Raw genomic sequence first — 16138 nt, 5'->3', positions numbered from 1 at the left:
TCTACAGGTGCGTGTCAGCGTGGTGATGTGCTGGGAGAAGGAGAGCACAGGATCGAGGGTGACTCCTAGATTTTTTTGCGGAAGAAGGAGGAGAGAGTGTGGTGGATTCCAAGGGGATCGAGATGGGGAGGTCAGCAGAAGGTGAGGAAGAGTGGGTGAAAAAGAGGAGATCCGATTTGGAGAGGTTGAGCTTGAGGTGGTGCGAGTGCATCCAGGCGGAAATAGCAGACAAGCAGGAAGAGATGCGAGAGGGGATGAGAGGGTCGGAAGAGGGAAAAGACAGGAAGATCTGGGCATCATCAGCGTAGAAGTGGTAGGAGAAACCATGGGAAGCGATGAGGGGGCCCAGGGAGCGAGTGTAGAGAGAGAACAGGAGCGGCCCAGGACGGAGCCTTGGGGAACGCCTGTGAGGAGAGGTTGGGGGGTGGATGAGGAGCCTCGCCATGTCACTTGGTAGGACCGGTAGGAGGAGAACCAGGTGAGAGCAGTCCCAGAGATCCCAAGGTCAGCGAGGCAGGAGAGGAGGATGGAGTGATCAACGGTGTCAAATGCTGCAGAGAGGTCAAGGAGGACGAGGACGGAGGAGAGGGAGGCGCCCAAGCGCGGCTGAGGGAGTCAGTGACAGCCAGGAGAGCCGTCTCAGTGGAGTGAGCTGTGCGGAAGCCGGATTACAGAGGATCAAGGAATGAGTGTTGGGACAGAAAGTCAGAGAGCTGACGATGGACCACCCGCTCGAGAGTCTTGGAGAGGAAGTGGATAATGGAGACAGGGCGGTAGTTCTGAGGAGAGGTGGCATCAAGGGTTGGTTTCTTGAGCAGTGGGATGACAGTGTGTTAGTGTGTTCAGTAGCTCAGTGTGTTCAATAGCTCATTGTGTTAGTGCTTGGCTGTTGCAGTGTGTTCAGTAGCTCAACGTGTCTGTGCTGGGCTGTTAGTTTTCAGTTTGGATCAGCAGTCCAGGTGTGAGCTGGCAGCTGGTGTGACAGTGGACCCCCGTCTTTGGCTGTGGCCCACGAGAGGCAGTGTGCCGGAGCCCCCAGAGACCAATTAACACGCTGTGACAGGAGCCGGAGTCTGGCGGCCGTCCCAGGCGTCCCAGCCGGCGTTGTTGTAAAATATTAAAATACTTCCAAAACGGCCGATGAGACATTCTAGTATTTATTATAGTTATAATTTCTCTGCTCCGCAGTGGGGGGGTGTCAGGTGATAATCTCTGTGAATCTCCGGTGCAGCCACAGGAAACACGCCGGGGGGGGTGAGAGCCACACTGAAATGGGATAAGCGTGCTGTCAGGCGCTCTCAGCGGCCAGGCTCCATGTAGGGCACTGCTTGTCAGCGGTGCCTCTGTTCCCATTATCAGTACCCCCCCACGTGTGTGTGTGTGTGTGTGTGTGTGTGGACCAAGGCTGTGCCCTCTAGTACAGCATGGTACAGGGTGGCAGGGCCGTGTGGGACCCTGTAGCGCTGTCTGTAGCGCTGTCTATAGAGCAGTGAGAACCATAGGGCAATAGCCATGCACTGTGCTCTGCCTCAGTTTGCCTGGTGGTTGGCCAACAGTCTTGCCCTGGGTTTGCCCTGGGGTGAGGTTTGCCCCTGCTGTACCTTGCGGTCTGTCAGGCCACCGCTGTGAGCTCCGCTGCAGAAGTGACTGCGTCCGGAAAGTCCCCAGACTGTGGTGAGAAACAAAAAATGACCTGAGTTTCAACTTCTGTTTCTGAAACTTCTGCCAGAAAGGTCAGGGGAAGTTTGTGTGTTGTGTTTTTGTTTTGCTCTGCTGCATAAAGCAGAAGTAATCACCCTGACAGTGTGGTCCAGTCTGGTCCAATAGAGTCCAGTCCGCTGCGAGGGCAGTGGTTCTGGCCCCTGCAGGCTCTGTACTTGTCACTGCTAATAAAGCTCCATTGAATCGATTGAGTGAGATGGATCCAGAGCCGCTGTACTGAGGGGCTGGTGGCCATGTGAATGCGTGGAGGGCCGGCATTAATTGGGGTCGTGCTATTGATCCCGGCCACAAGCCTGTGGGTAGAGGAGCTCTGTGACCCCCCAGCGCTGCCGGAGATGCATGGAGCTCCTCTGCCGTGAGAGGAGCTGCTGCTGAGGTCCTCCCTGCATCGATCGAATTGATTGGCTTGTAAATGGAGTAATTGATTGCCAGAGGGAGAGGAGTGAGGTGGCGGCAGCTCTTCGGCAGTGGAGCCTTGCTGACCTCCCGCTGACCCTGGACCGTGTGTGTGAATGACTGTGCAAGTGTGTCAGACTGTGAGAGTGTGCAGGTGAGTCCGTTTAAGCGAGAGTGTGCGAGAAGAGAGAGGGGGTCCCTGATGGATTTCCCCTCCTGGGGCTATTCTCTGATTCTCCATCCAATTGCAGAAATTAATTACACAGCACATCAGAACTATGGGCACCCCCCCTTGAGGATCTCCTCTCTCTCTCTCTCTCTCTCTCTCTCTGTTTCTCTCTTTCTCATATTCTAACACCTTCTGTGCTGTCCTTTTCCTGTGGAAACGCAACCCACTTCTCTCCCTCCCTTCCTCCATTCTATCTTCCTCACCCCCCGCCCCCTCACTTCTCAAGTGCTCAGGTGTGTCCACTCTCGCCCACTCCAGAAAGTCCCCTGCAGGCTGTCCAGCGCTGTGTGAGTGTGTGTGTGTGACTGGTATAAACTGCTCTCCAAGCATCGGGTTTCCCAGCATGCTCTGCTTCCTGTGACACAGACAGAAGCGCACAGAGTCACAATCTCTCTCTTTAAAATACAGGTGCTTTTGTTGTTACAAGCATTGCTCTCCCTTCGCCTGCCTGTCAGTTTACACCGTGTTTACTCAGACACTGTGATCGGAGGCCCAGACACGGGCTGCACAGTCTGCAGCTCCCCTCCCCCACCGTGCCGTCAGGGCTGGCCAGGTGTGTCGTTGTTTTGGACGGTTGCTAGGAGGTGGGAGTCGGGGATTAAATGTCATAAACCTGTTGTATGTGCTGTATGGTGTGTTGTATGTGCAGTAGCGAAGTGTGGAAGTGCAATATAGTGTGTTGCAGTGTGGTGTATGTGCAGTATGGTGTGGTGGAAGTGCAGTACCGTGGAGAGAGAGTGGTTTGACTCCCAGATCTCTAACCACACAAATTAAACTTTGAAAGTTGTGCATCCTTGGACTCGAATGCCCCCCCAGCCTCCCTCTCTCCCGGACAGTGATGGAGCGAGCCGGTGGGGGGGGCGGACTCGGAGCAGCCTGCGCTTTACTGCCGGCGCGTGCTTGTGTTGGCGAGTGCCGATAATGGAGTACAGTATTAAAGTGATTTATGACTGTTATCTGCACAGCCATGGATGCACAAAGTGCTGCTCGCTACATGGGAGGGGGACGGGGAGGAGGAATGTTGTGGTTGGTGCAGAGTTGTCGTTTAGTGTGCCGCGGGGCAGAGTTGTCGTTCAGTCTCCCACCCCATTGCTGCAACACAGCCGCTCGGTCACCTGGCCCTCCTGGGAAAGCAATTTTATAAAGTTGTGTAAGAGGGGTTGTGGTGTCAGAGCTGGGAGGGTCATTTACTGCCTCGGTGACAGAAATTAGAGCTGCTTTACTTACGCCTGCAGAAGCAGACACTCACACTCACACTCACACTCACACATACACACACAAATACACATACACACACGCGCGCACATACACATACATACACACACACATACACAGGTGTGTTTTTCCACCAAAGCCCCCAGCCCCACAGACCCACCGCTGTATTTGTGGCACATTTGTCGTTCCTGCGTCAGACCAGCGCCTGAGCCTGCAGCCCTTCCTCACTCCCTCTCCCTCCATTCCTCCTCCTCTCTCTCTCCTGTTCCTCCCACTCTTGCCTCTCCCTCAGTTTTACACCGCAGATTGCTGGCTGTGCGCTGGCAGGCCTGTCTAAGAATAGGCCAGGTGTGTTGATTCATCAGTGCCCTATTTTCACTTAGCGCATGTCTTGTGCAGTCAGGAGTGGAGAGCTGGGGTCACCCAGGGGTCAGGGGTCAGCAGTGCATTATTGCCACTCCTGAAGTGCTGGGAGAACGCCATCAGTGGGGAGAGAGAGAGAGAGAATTACTGACATGTGCAGTATAGATTTAGAGCCCTAAATACAGTGAGGGAAAAAAGTATTTGATCCCCTATCAATCAGCAAGATTTCTGGCTCCCAGGTGTCTTTTCTACAGGTAACGAGCTGAGAATCTCTTAAAGGGAGTGCTCCTAATCTCAGCTCGTTACCTGTATAAAAGACACCTGTCCACAGAAGCAATCAATCAATCAGATTCCAAACTCTCCACCATGGCCAAGACCAAAGAGCTGTCCAAGGATGTCAGGGACAAGATTGTAGACCTACACAAGGCTGGAATGGGCTACAAGACCATCGCCAAGCGGTTATTCGCAAATGGAAGAAACACAAAATAACTGTCAGTCTCCCTCGGTCTGGGGCTCCATGCAAGATCTCAGCTCGTGGAGTTTCAAGGATCATGAGGACGGTGAGGAATCAGCCCAGAACTACACGGGAGGATCTTGTTAATGATCTCAAGGCAGCTGGGACCATAGTCACCAAGAAAACAATTGGTAACACACTACGCCGTGAAGGACTGAAATCCTGCAGCGCCCGCAAGGTCCCCCTGCTCAAGAAAGCACATGTACAGGCCCGTCTGAAGTTTGCCAATGAACATCTGAATGATTCAGAGGAGAACTGGGTGAAAGTGTTGTGGTCAGATGAGACCAAAATCGAGCTCTTTGGCATCAACTCGGGTCGCCGTGTTTGGAGGAGGAGGAATGACCCCAAGAACACCATCCCCACCGTCAAACATGGAGGTGGAAACATTGTACTTTGGGGGCGTTTTCTGCTAAGGGGACAGGACAACTGCACTGCATCAAAGGGACGATGGATGGGGCCATGTACCGTCAAATCTTGGGTGAGAACCTCCTTCCCTCAGCCAGGGCATTGAAAATGGGTCGTGGATGGGTATTCCAGCATGACAATGACCCAAAACACACAGCCAAGGCAACAAAGGAGTGGCTCAAGAAGAAGCACATTGAGGTCCTGGAGTGGCCTAGCCAGTCTCCAGACCTTAATCCCATAGAAAATCTGTGGAGGGAGCTGAAGGTTCGAGTTGCCAAACATCAGCCTCGAAACCTTAATGACTTGGAGAGGATCTGCAAAGAGGAGTGGGACAAAATCCCTCCTGAGATGTGTGCAAACCTGGTGGCCAACTACAAGAAACGTCTGACCTCTGTGATTGCCAACAAGGGTTTTGCCACCAAGTACTAAGTCGAAGGGGTCAGATACTTATTTCCCTCATTAACATGCAAATCAACTTATAACTTTTTTGAAATGCGTTTTTCTGGATTTTTTTGTTGTTATTCTGTCTGTGTTAAAATACATCTACCATTAAAATTATAGACTGATCATTTCTTTGTCAGTGAGCAAACGTACAAAATCAGCAGGGGATCAAATATTTTTTTCCCTCACTGTAGAGTTATGATTCCTATAAAGGCAAAGGGTCGGCCAAACAAATTAGTAATAATAATATCAGACTGAGTGAGTGAGTTACAGAGGAGGAGAGAGAGAGAGAATTAGGCCTGTGTGCCAGGACTCCCAGTCTGTGAGGAGAAGAGTGTGCGTCTCCACACAGAGGAGCGGCGCTGTGGTCACTGAGAGACAGGAGAGGTGAACATAGAGAGGAGCGGTTGCCATAGGGGCTCAGCTGGAGACAGGAGATCTCCATCAATTCCACTGTATTATGAGTAGATTATTGTCATCTATTCATTTTACGTTGTTTCTGTTCATGTATTATGTATTATTTTTTGTGCTTTTGTTTATTCCCCCTCCTACATTTATTATTATTCCCGTTTCTGTTTATCATTTGTATCTCCTTTTGTAAATGCTTTGGCAACACATGCTATATGGCATGCCAATAAAGCACCTCGAATTGAACTGAGCTGAATTGAATTGATAGAGGGGGGGAAAGCAAGTGAGAGAGAGAGAAGAGAGTCGGGGGGGGAGTCTAGGGATTGCACATTTCGATTACATCAGAGTCTCAGAGGGAAGACGGGGTTTTATTAAAGAACTGCAGATGGAGGGGAAAGTGGGAGAGGAGAGGAATTGTAAATCAGAGAGAGAGAGAGAGAGAGAGATGGAGGGAGGGAGGGAGGGAACTTGAGCGATGGCGTGGGGGGGTGGCAGATGAAAGAGGACAGGATCTGTGTGAAGCGTGTGCGTGTTGCGTGTGCCGGTGTGTGCTGCCAGGAGAGCCCTGTATAGAGCAGAGTGGATCAGAGCGCTTGGCCAGAGAGTGGAGACCCCCCCTCAGGGTGGGATTTCTCTGCAGTCAACGCCCCCCCCCTGCTGCTGCAGCCCTGCTCCCCCTCCCTCTCTCTCTTCATTCATCCTCCAGCCCTCTTCTTCATGCCGTCTCTCAGCTCAGCAGAGTCTTGCCTCTCTCTCCCTCCCTATGTCCCTCCTGTTCCTCCTCCTCCTCCACCTCCTCCAAGTGTTCCTCCTTCTCCTCTTCCTCCTATTCCTACCCATATCCCTCCTCCACCACCTCCCCCCCATGTCCCTCCTCCTCCTCTCCTTGTCACTCCTCTTCCTCCTTCTCCTCCCCCTCCCCCTCCCCGTGTCCTTCCTCCTCCTCCCCTGTTCCTCTTCCTCCTCCGTGTGTCCGGGCGCTCTGCTGTGTGTTAATGACTCTTCTGCAGCACTGAGCCCCGCCAGCTCGTTCAGTAACATCATAAACATAAAGACAACCTCCATTTAAACTCCACTGGCACGCCGGCGCCTCTGGAGCGATTATCCCCCTATAGCTTTTATTTATTTATCTTTTAATCATATTTTACCTCTTCCCTCCGATGGGGACATGCATCTCCTTCTCTAGTTCCTTTGCACGTTCCTTCCCTGTCTCTCCCCTCCTCTACCTTGCTCTCCTTTTACTTTCCTCCCTCTTTCTGCCTCCCTTGTTATATGCCTTCCCCTCTCCCTTTCCTTCCCTCTCTTCCCTCTCCCCTCTCCCCCTTTTCTTCTTCTGGTTTGTTCAGCCATTGCTCCTCTCGTCTCCCTCCCTCTACACTTTCTTTCTCTCTCCTCCCTCTCTTAACTCCCTCTCTCTGCCCTTCCCTCTCTCCTTCCTTTTAACTCCGTCTCCCTCCCTCTCTCTCCTCTCTCCTTCCTCCCTCTCTCTCTCTCTCCCTCTCCCGCCACTGAGATAACCTTGATTCTCCTGCAAGGTTGCCTGGGTATCGACTGGGCTGCTGTTTAATATTTAAGCTGGCGTTCTGTAGCAGCACTCAGTCGGGCGCTCGGTATTTCGGCTCGTCGGAATCGGTCTGACCCAGATCTGCGAGGGGAAGCCAGACCGGGCTGGGGGTGGGGGCTGCGGTTTCTGCAATAGTCATGTAGTGGGGGGGGGGAGGCGGTGACTGATGGCTCACTAACTCGACCAACTCCTCCAGCTTCACTTCTGCAGCAGCAGTAAGTCATTATTATCAACATAATAGTATTATTACACCCTAGTCCGTTCCAGCAGTCTCTCCCTCCTCCCTCAGCTGGTTGTGCCTCACACAGCCGGCTGCTTGTTCTCTCGTAAGAGTGTTCGATACTCTGGTGTTCTCTCCAAGAGTATCGATTCATAGACCGCTCGTTTATTTCTTTATTGTATATGCCATGCGTGAACCAGGACCCCCGTGCCGCGTCTCACTCTCACACCTGCGGACGGTCACTATAAAACCTGCTGCTCTTCGGTCGGGTCGGTGGGTTACAGAGGAGATGTCTGTGTGGTTCGACTGTGTGTGATAAAGAAAATGCAGAAATTTAAACCTCTTCCCTCTTCCTGCTCCCGTCGCGGTGCGCAGTCAGCCCTGCTCGATACCACGCCGGGGGGGCAGTCAGGCTGCTTACAGGAGTCACTCATTCCTGTCCCCGAGTCCTTTATCGTAGCCAGCAGTGTCTGCTGACATGAAACTGCAGCAGGACAGATGGAGGGATGGCTGATGCATTGGTTTGGGAATGGAGTCTCATACAGTACCGCCGAGGATAAAGACCTGCTTCCCCACGAAGTCGTGCTTATCATGGAGATCTGATCAGGTCTATTCATGAAGCAGATGCTGGCACACACACTGGTGTGTGTGTGTGTGTGTGTGTGTGTGTGTGTGTGTGTGTACACACACACCTGCAGCCCTGCAGCGGTGTTCCTGTCTGGGGGGGGGCTGTGCAGCTGTTATAATGCTATAGCGCGTCTCTTCTATTATTCATTCTTCCTGCCTCTCTGGACCGCAGACGCTCGCCCCCACACAGACCTGCTCCCCTTCCTCTCCTCCTCTCCCTCACTCCTCACCCCTGCCCCCATTTCTCCTGCTCCATCTCTTCTCCCTTCCTCCCACGCTCCCTGCTCTACTCTTCCTCTCCTCTTTCTCCCTCTCTCGCTCCCTCACCCCCCTTCGCTTATGTTGTAACATGCTTGTTTCTCTCTCTCTCTCTCTCCACTGTTGTGGAACGCAACACAGCTAAAATGTCAGAAACAATAACATTCAGCAGAAGTCGGAAGACATCCTGCAGTGGGGAGGCCGGCTCACGTGTCCACACTTGGAATATCCCAACCTCTCCCAGACATACCTCTGTGCAGAAACCCACCCCCACACCCTGGCACGGTGTTTCTGACACAACCTTTTACCCCCCCCCCCCACGACAGAACCAGCCCCCCAGGCCGTCTCGTGCGCCGGGTCTGGTCCGGTCTGTGGCCACTGTGCTCTGAAAACAAACGGCGTGGCCGAGTGTGCTATTCAAACACACACAGACACACAGACACACAGACACACACACACACACACACACACACACACACACACACACATATATATACGTGTGTTTGTGTGTATACAGTGAAGCAGCTGCTGTGCTGTGTCCCACCCCCTCTGTCTGCAAAGACAGTCAGCTGGTGCTTCCTCACCTTCACTGCAACGATCTGGGTTCTCCTGTTGTGTGTGTGTGTGTGTGTGCGTGCGTGCATGTGCGTGTACGGAGGTGAATATCCCTTAAACCTGAGCAAGATCTGCCAGAGCGGCCATTGATCGGTCAGACCCCTGGGGAAGAAAATGTGAGAAACTGATTCACATGCTGAGATAGATGAGAGGAATTACGCTCCCTCACAGACACTCACTAACACAATCACAGACGCACACTCTCACTATCACAGACACTATCACTCGCACAATCGCACTCTCACTATCACTCACACAATCTCAGACGCACTCTCTCACTATCGCAGACACACTCACTATCACTCGCTCACACGCTTACACGCTAACCACAGCGACACATTCCTGGCCCGGCATGGGCTCGGGGCTCGGGGGGTGCCCGTGCCGCGGCACGCTCTCTCTCACACCGACAGGGAGGTGTGTCCTAGCCGTGTCCTCATTACTGTTCATCATTAATTAATCCTCAGCCTTCCTGCTCTGGGAGCCACAGTGAAGCAGGTCTGTCGAGATCAGCGTAATCTGGGCCGGGCCTGCACCACTGCGATGCATTATTAACACACGGGACGGGAGCCCTCTCCCTCTCTCTCTCCCTCTCCCTCTCTGTCATCTGAGACTCACAGCACAGCAGGACTCGGTGGGGAAACCTTACAGAGACGCAAGGCGTGTGTGTATTTGATTCAAACATAAGTATAGGTTCCAGTGTGTTTCATGTGACCCTCAGTGATCCTCCCTCTCTCTTCTCGCTCTCTCTTCCCTCTCGGGGGGGCGCTGTGTCAGCCTGCTGAAACAGCCCCGTCTCGCTCACACTTCCATACAAGGCTTGCTCTTCACAGCTGACATTCAAGCGGAAAAAAAAGAAATAAATAAACCAGCCTGACATTTTTTAGATTTTATTTATTTATTCTTTCTTTGCTCTTTAGTAATTTGCTTTTTATTCCAAACATGTGTTTCCCATCTGGCGCTCTTAGAGAGGAGACACGGGGAGGGGAGTGAGAACTAGATAGATGTGAAGGGAGACGGGAAGAAGTCTTAGTGGGCCGGGCTGCCGGTGTGGCCGCAGTGTCGGACCCTGCAGTATGTGGGGGACGGGCTCTTCTCGAAAGTGTGTGTGTGAGAGTTGTGTGGTGAGGGGTGAGTGTGCCGCAGGTTTTCCCTGTTTGCTCTCCCTGCGGGCGGGGCTGTGTGGTTAACAGTCACCATAGAAACCTCCACTCTGCGCCACGACACCCTCCCTCTGACGCACTGAGAGCTACACACATGAGAGAGTGTGGGGGGGGATGATGAATCGGAGAGGAATGGAGCCGGAGACGAGACTCACCCTGGTCTGGTCGCTCTGGCACACCGGGCTGCTTTCCTCCGCTTCCTCTCTGCAGCTCGGATTCAAAACCAGCTTTATTGACGTGACAAGTTTACACAGGTGTTGCACAATCAAAAGATGAAAATAAACACAATAAAACAGTAAAGAAACTAAACAAAATAAAGATCTTACAGTTGTACACACTTTTTATCTCTCTCTCTCTCTCTCTCTCTCTCCACACAGGCTTGGAAGAGCGTCCCCACCTGGCAGGGTCAGAGACTGCTGTGTTCTTCCGTCTCCGTGCCCCCCGAAGGTGAGTCGGTCCCGTCTGAGAGGCCCCGAGTCTGTAGTGACCAGTGCCGGCAGGGAGGCTCATTCCTGCTGCAGTGCTGCCCTCTGCTGGTGGAGGAGGCGCATTGCACAGGATTTCACTGGTCACTGTAAACTGTGTGAGTGTGCGAGAGAGTGGGTGTGAGATCACTCGTGTTTGTGTGGCTGTCAGTGTGGCTGTGTGAGAGTGTGTGTGTCTCGCCTCCCTCCAGACCACTAATGGAGCCCAAATTCCCTCGCTCTCCCCTTCCCTCCCCTCCCCCCGTAGAGGTGAGCGTCCTGTACCACAATGGGCTGCCCGTGGTGTCGGTCAGCCTGCCATCTCGGAAGGAGCGCTGCCAGTTCACACTGAAGCCCATCTCCGACACCGTGGGCGTGTTCCTGCAACAGCTGCAGGACGAGGACAGGGGCATCGACCGCGTTGCCATCTACTCCACAGGTACATGGGGCCCCCGCTAACACACACACACGCACCGTCTCTCTCACACACACACGGCTACAGCACTGCTTTCTCTAACTCTCCCTCTCTCTCCTCTGTCTCCTCTGTCCCCTCTCCTCCTCTCCCTCTCTCCCTCTCTCAGATGGGGCACGGGTCGCCTCTTCCACAGGAATTGACATCCTGCTCTTGGACGACTTCAAGCTGGTCATCAACGACGTCACACACCACGTCCGGCCCCCAAAGAGAGGTGAGGGGGTCTCGGCCCTGGCACTGGGCTCATGGGGGGGGTGGCATCAGGGCTGCCAAAGCGGCGACACGCAGGTCCAGCTCAGGAACGGGGCGACGGGAACAGCACACAGTAGTCACACGCGTGTGGAGTGTAACGCACGGGCAGAGGTGTTTTCCTCACTGCGCCTCTCCTCCCCCCCCTCAGAGCGTCTGTCCCACGAGACGGCGGAGACGCTGGGCGATGTGAAGATGCTGGTGCAGCAGCTCTACACCACCCTGCGCATCGAGGAGCACCAGCTTAGCAAAGAGCGCCAGCTGATCGGCCGGCTGGAGGACCTCAACTCGCAGCTGCTGCCCCTGGAGAAGGTCAGCCTGCCGGGCCGGGCCGGGGCGCTGTGGTGCGGTGCGATGTGGCGCGGTGCGGGGCGCGTCCGGCGGCAGTGGGGGTGTTGTTGACCAGCTGTGTGTCCCCCACAGATGCGGGAGGAGCTGGGCCGGAAGGCGGAGCGGCGCACTACGTGGGTGCTGTGGGGGGGGCTGGCGTACATGGCCACGCAGTTCGGGGTGCTGGCGCGGCTCACCTGGTGGGAATACTCCTGGGACATCATGGAGCCCGTCACCTACTTCATCACCTACGGCTCGGCCATGTTCATGTACGCCTACTTCGTCCTCACGCGCCAGGTCAGCGTCTCTCTCTCCCTCCCTCACAAGTGCCTCACTCCCTCTCTCCCTCTCTCTCACTCACGCCGCTCTGTCCCTCTGTCCCAGGAGTACCTGTACCCCGACGCCCGGGACCGGCAGTACCTGCTGTTCTTCCACAAAGGCGTGAAGAAGAACCGCTTCGATGTGGACAAGTACAACCAGCTGAAGGACGCCATCGCCGAGGTACCGGGGGCGCGGCCGCTCACTGCGCCATAGCACTGCTCCCCCACCCTGCGCCCGCTGGAGACGGCACCTTCTGCATGGTGGTCTGCGTCAGGCCCTGCGCTCTGCACCGGGGCAAGCTGTGCGCACTGCACTGTGTGTGCGCGTGTGCGTGTGTGTGTGTGAGATCTGGTGCTGGTGTGTGTGTTGGCTGCTCCTTCTGCTTATGCTGGTGATGTTGTTGTAGCATCTCCGCCGTGTTCAGGGCTGCTCTCTGTGTCTCGGTGTGTCTCCGTCTCTCTCTCTCCTGTCTGCCCCGCACTCCCAGCCTGCCTCTCGCCTCACCCCCCCACGCCATCGCTTACACTGTCTCTGCTCGTCACAGACGCCTGTAGCTCTGTCACTGCCAGACACGTGGATCATACTGTGAACACCCCTCTCCTCTCTCTCCCTCTCCTGTTCCTCTCTTCCTCCTCTCCTCTCCCATCTCTCTACTCTCCTGTGTCTGTCCTCTCCACTCCCATCTTTCTGTCCTCTGCTCTCCTTTCCTCTCCCATCTCTCCTCTCTCTCTCCTCTCCTCTCCTCTCCTGTCCTGTCCTCTGGCTGTAGGCTGAGTTGGACCTAAAGCGCCTGAGGGATCCTCTACAGCTGCAGCTCCCCCTCCAGCAGATCTCTGCCGGCAAGGATTGATGGCCAGACTGACACCCCGACCTCCTCCCTCCCACTGTACCCCTCCACCTCCATCCTTCCTTCCCTCCCTCCCTCTCCCTCCATCACGCCCTCCCTCTCGCCTCCTCATTCCACGTCCTCCACCTCCCATCCCTCTCTCCCTGCACTGCCCCTCTCCTCCAGTCTCTCGACCTCCCAGCCCTCACTTCCTCCTTCCTTTCAACCCAACCCCTCCCTTCATCCCTCTCTCTCTCTCTCTCTCCCCCCCCCATCTCTCTCTCGGACCATCACCCTGGCTCAAGGCGGGGGGTTAATTTTTTTTTTTTTTTTAATTTTTCAACTGAAAACCAAGAAACATTATAAACAGATTTAAAAACGGACGCATGGACAAAGGAGAGGATCATGGGAAATCACATGACAAAACACGAGAAGCGCAAGGAGCCGCACAGCCGACACATGGACAGAATTGAAATAACGTACATGTATGACGAAGAGAGAAATGCATCGATGACAGAACCACGACTCGCGTATCCTCGACCCCCCCAGCAGCTGAGAGAACATTAGAGCCTGATGATATCGGGGGGGGCATTTACAAAGCACTGTGTCGCGTGGGGGGGGGCTCTGCGACGGTGTGACGCACTGTGAGAGTACAGGTGTGTGGGGGCCGCGGGGGGGTGGGGGGTGGAGGGGAACTTTGTCACATGATTTAATTTTTCCCACCATTGTGACGACATCATCATTATTATTATTACTATTGATTATTTTATTGATCCTCATGTGTCTCGGAGAGGGGGGCTTGTTTGTGAGTCAGAAGAGGTGGGGCTCATTTGTGTCACAGGGGGCGGGGCTTGTTTGTGCTGTGAGAGACTGGTGGTGGGGGGGGGGGGCACTGACTGGCTGACACAATGACCCCTCCCCACTAAGGAAGTGCATCCGTGTCCCTCCTCTCCTCTCCTGTCTAGCCAGTCCACCGGTGTGTCCCACAGGCTGCCCCCCCCAACACCCTGCTGTCTCTTCCCCCCCCGGCTGCTCTGTCCCCCCCGCTGTAATGAAACCAGGGTCCCAGTCCTGCCGGTGGGGGCTTGGGGGGGCACTGTGGACTGTCCACACCTGGCCTCTGCCGTTTTGTGTAAAGCCATATCCAGTTGCAGGGGCCTCGACTCTACAGCACCTACTGTGCAGACGCCCTCAGCCCCCACCAGCCCCGCACAACTGGACCGGACCACCCTGTCCAGCGCCAGGGGGGGGGGGGGGGTGGATGTGTGTGTTGGACACCGCGGGGCGGGGGGCAGGCCAGCGCTCAGCCTCTCGCTTTTTGTTTGTTTGCTTTGATTTCAGGGATGCTGCTGAAGCACAAATTGCCTTTGTGTCTCTTATTTCATGATCTCTCTTCAATGCTTTAATTCTTTGGACTTTTCACCTCACTGTGTCTGATGGAAACAAACACCTGCAGACCCCACAGCGCCTCACTGAGCGGCACGGGCAGGGACGAGCCGTGCGCTGCGCTGCGCTGGGGTCGGGGCTTGGGTTCGGCTGCTCCTTCGGTGAGGATGAGTATCCCAAAAAGAGCAACGAGGGTCAAAACACAGGACGGACAGAGAGAGAGAAAATCCCACCCTCCCTTCTCCGATCAGGCCTGTGGTTATATGAGACTCTGCGGCTCTCTGTGTGTCTGTCTGTCTCTCTCTCTCTCTCTGTCTCGGTCTGTGTCTCTCTCGTTCTCTCTCTGTCTCTCTGTCTCTGTCTCTCTCGTTCTCTCTCTCGCTCTCTTTCTCACTTGCTCTCTGTCTCTCTCTCTGTCTCTGTCTCTCGTTCTCTCTCTCTCTCTGTCTCTCGTTCTCTCTCTGTCTCTGTCTCTCTCGTTCTCTCTCTGTCTCTCTCTTTCTGTCTTGCTCTCGCTCTCTCGGTCTGTGTGTCTCCCTGTCGTAGCTGGTGAGCTCTGGGTGCTGCAGATTGATTGATTAATTGGTAGGGTGGTCTGTGGACTATCCTACTGTCTGTTGAGAGGGGGTGGGCTCTGGACTGTACCTCTCTCTCGTCCCTGCGGGGGCGGACAGGCTTCTTGGCAACAGAGAGGGATGCTCTCACTGTGCAGGGCGGGGGCTGAACATCTTCACTGAGACATGGTCTTTGTTTGTTTCTTTCACCAGTGGGGGGCGTTTGCTCGGGGGTCCACTGTGATCCTGACAGCTCTGTTTCTACAGTGCCTGCTGTCTGGGGGGCGGGGGGGTTTGTTACACAGCATGCAGATTACAGGAATGTGCTGATTTACTGGCTGTCGTGCCAGCTCTGTGCCTGGGGGGGAGGCTGGCGTCGGGAAAACTAGACTTTCTTTTCTTTTCTTTTCTTTTGGTCTGTATAATATAGAATTATTATAAATTTGTCTTCTATAAAAAAGGAAAACTATTATATGAATCTGAGGTGCAATCTATTACCGTCCAAATGAGTGGCACTGCTTTTCTTATGCCTTGCGATTTCCTTCGTTTTGTTTTGTTTTTGTTTGGAGAAACCAAAAAGAACAACAACACCACCTGGTGATGGGAAACCGGTACCGCAGGCCACCAGGGTAGAGACCTGGAGAGCTCTGGGGCCCATGGGCCCAGTTTACCACTTCAGTCAGTGATTTGATCAAGTGAGTGAAACCCGGAAGACCCCACGCTAGGCGCTGGGAGGTGCCGTGTCCATGTGGTGCTCCGTCCCGCTGCTTCACGGGCCCCCACCGGGCTTCGAGCAGAACCACTCCGTTCAGTAAGTTGAGTTTTTGGATAGAAACGAGTAACTGAGCCAGTCTGAACCGGGCAGAACCCAGCAGTGAGCGAGGGGGCACTGAGCGCGGCCCGGCTCCGGCACTGTGTGGATCTCAGCCCTGCGCTAGAGAGCCGGCAGACAGGGAGCTGCCCCGCGTCTTCATCTACAGACTGTCCTCCCTGGGGCCGGGCAGAGTCTCCTGGTCCGTTTCCTCACGGACAGAGCAGACGCTCCCCCGCACAGCACGGGGGCTGCTGTTGTGCACCAGCTGCCCTGCTTTCCTTCTGTCCTCCTGCAGGGGCGACCCGTCCTGGCCTGTGGGCGCTCAGAGTCCGAGCAGACCTCTCAGAACTCGAGCTTTTACAGCACCAGGAGCGACGCAGGCAGAAACGGGAAGCCTCATCTTTTCGTTTTAGTTTTTTCCTTAGTTGATTTGTTTCTTTTCTGGTTTTCTCTTGATTTATCTGGTATTGAGTTGGAATTGGATGCAGTAAAGTTATGAGATATAAAAAATAAAAAAATGTAAAATCCTGTATCATTTATGAAATATGTATAAAAGAGATGTAATTCAGTTATCAATAAATGCTT

The 16138-nt window shown here is 54.3% G+C and overlaps 1 protein-coding gene across 2 annotated transcripts in view; it reads left to right on the top strand.

Annotated features, from left to right (window-relative positions):
- Positions 1 to 14343, top strand: part of mcu (mitochondrial calcium uniporter) — a 34941-nt gene extending 20598 nt beyond the window's left edge. For both annotated transcript variants that reach the window (XM_066693784.1, XM_066693783.1), the window contains 7 exons: positions 10515 to 10584; positions 10870 to 11040; positions 11183 to 11287; positions 11474 to 11634; positions 11746 to 11949; positions 12037 to 12153; positions 12743 to 14343. In XM_066693784.1, coding sequence (XP_066549881.1) covers positions 10515 to 10584; positions 10870 to 11040; positions 11183 to 11287; positions 11474 to 11634; positions 11746 to 11949; positions 12037 to 12153; positions 12743 to 12823 — 909 coding nt within the window. In that variant the 3' untranslated portion in view covers positions 12824 to 14343. The remainder of the gene's footprint in view (positions 1 to 10514; positions 10585 to 10869; positions 11041 to 11182; positions 11288 to 11473; positions 11635 to 11745; positions 11950 to 12036; positions 12154 to 12742) is intronic.
- Positions 14344 to 16138: the final 1795 nt, after the last annotated feature.

This window comes from Amia ocellicauda, chromosome 20 (assembly GCF_036373705.1).
Source record: "Amia ocellicauda isolate fAmiCal2 chromosome 20, fAmiCal2.hap1, whole genome shotgun sequence".
Taxonomy (NCBI): Eukaryota; Metazoa; Chordata; class Actinopteri; order Amiiformes; family Amiidae; genus Amia; species Amia ocellicauda.
This window is presented reverse-complemented; position numbering and strand designations above follow the sequence as displayed.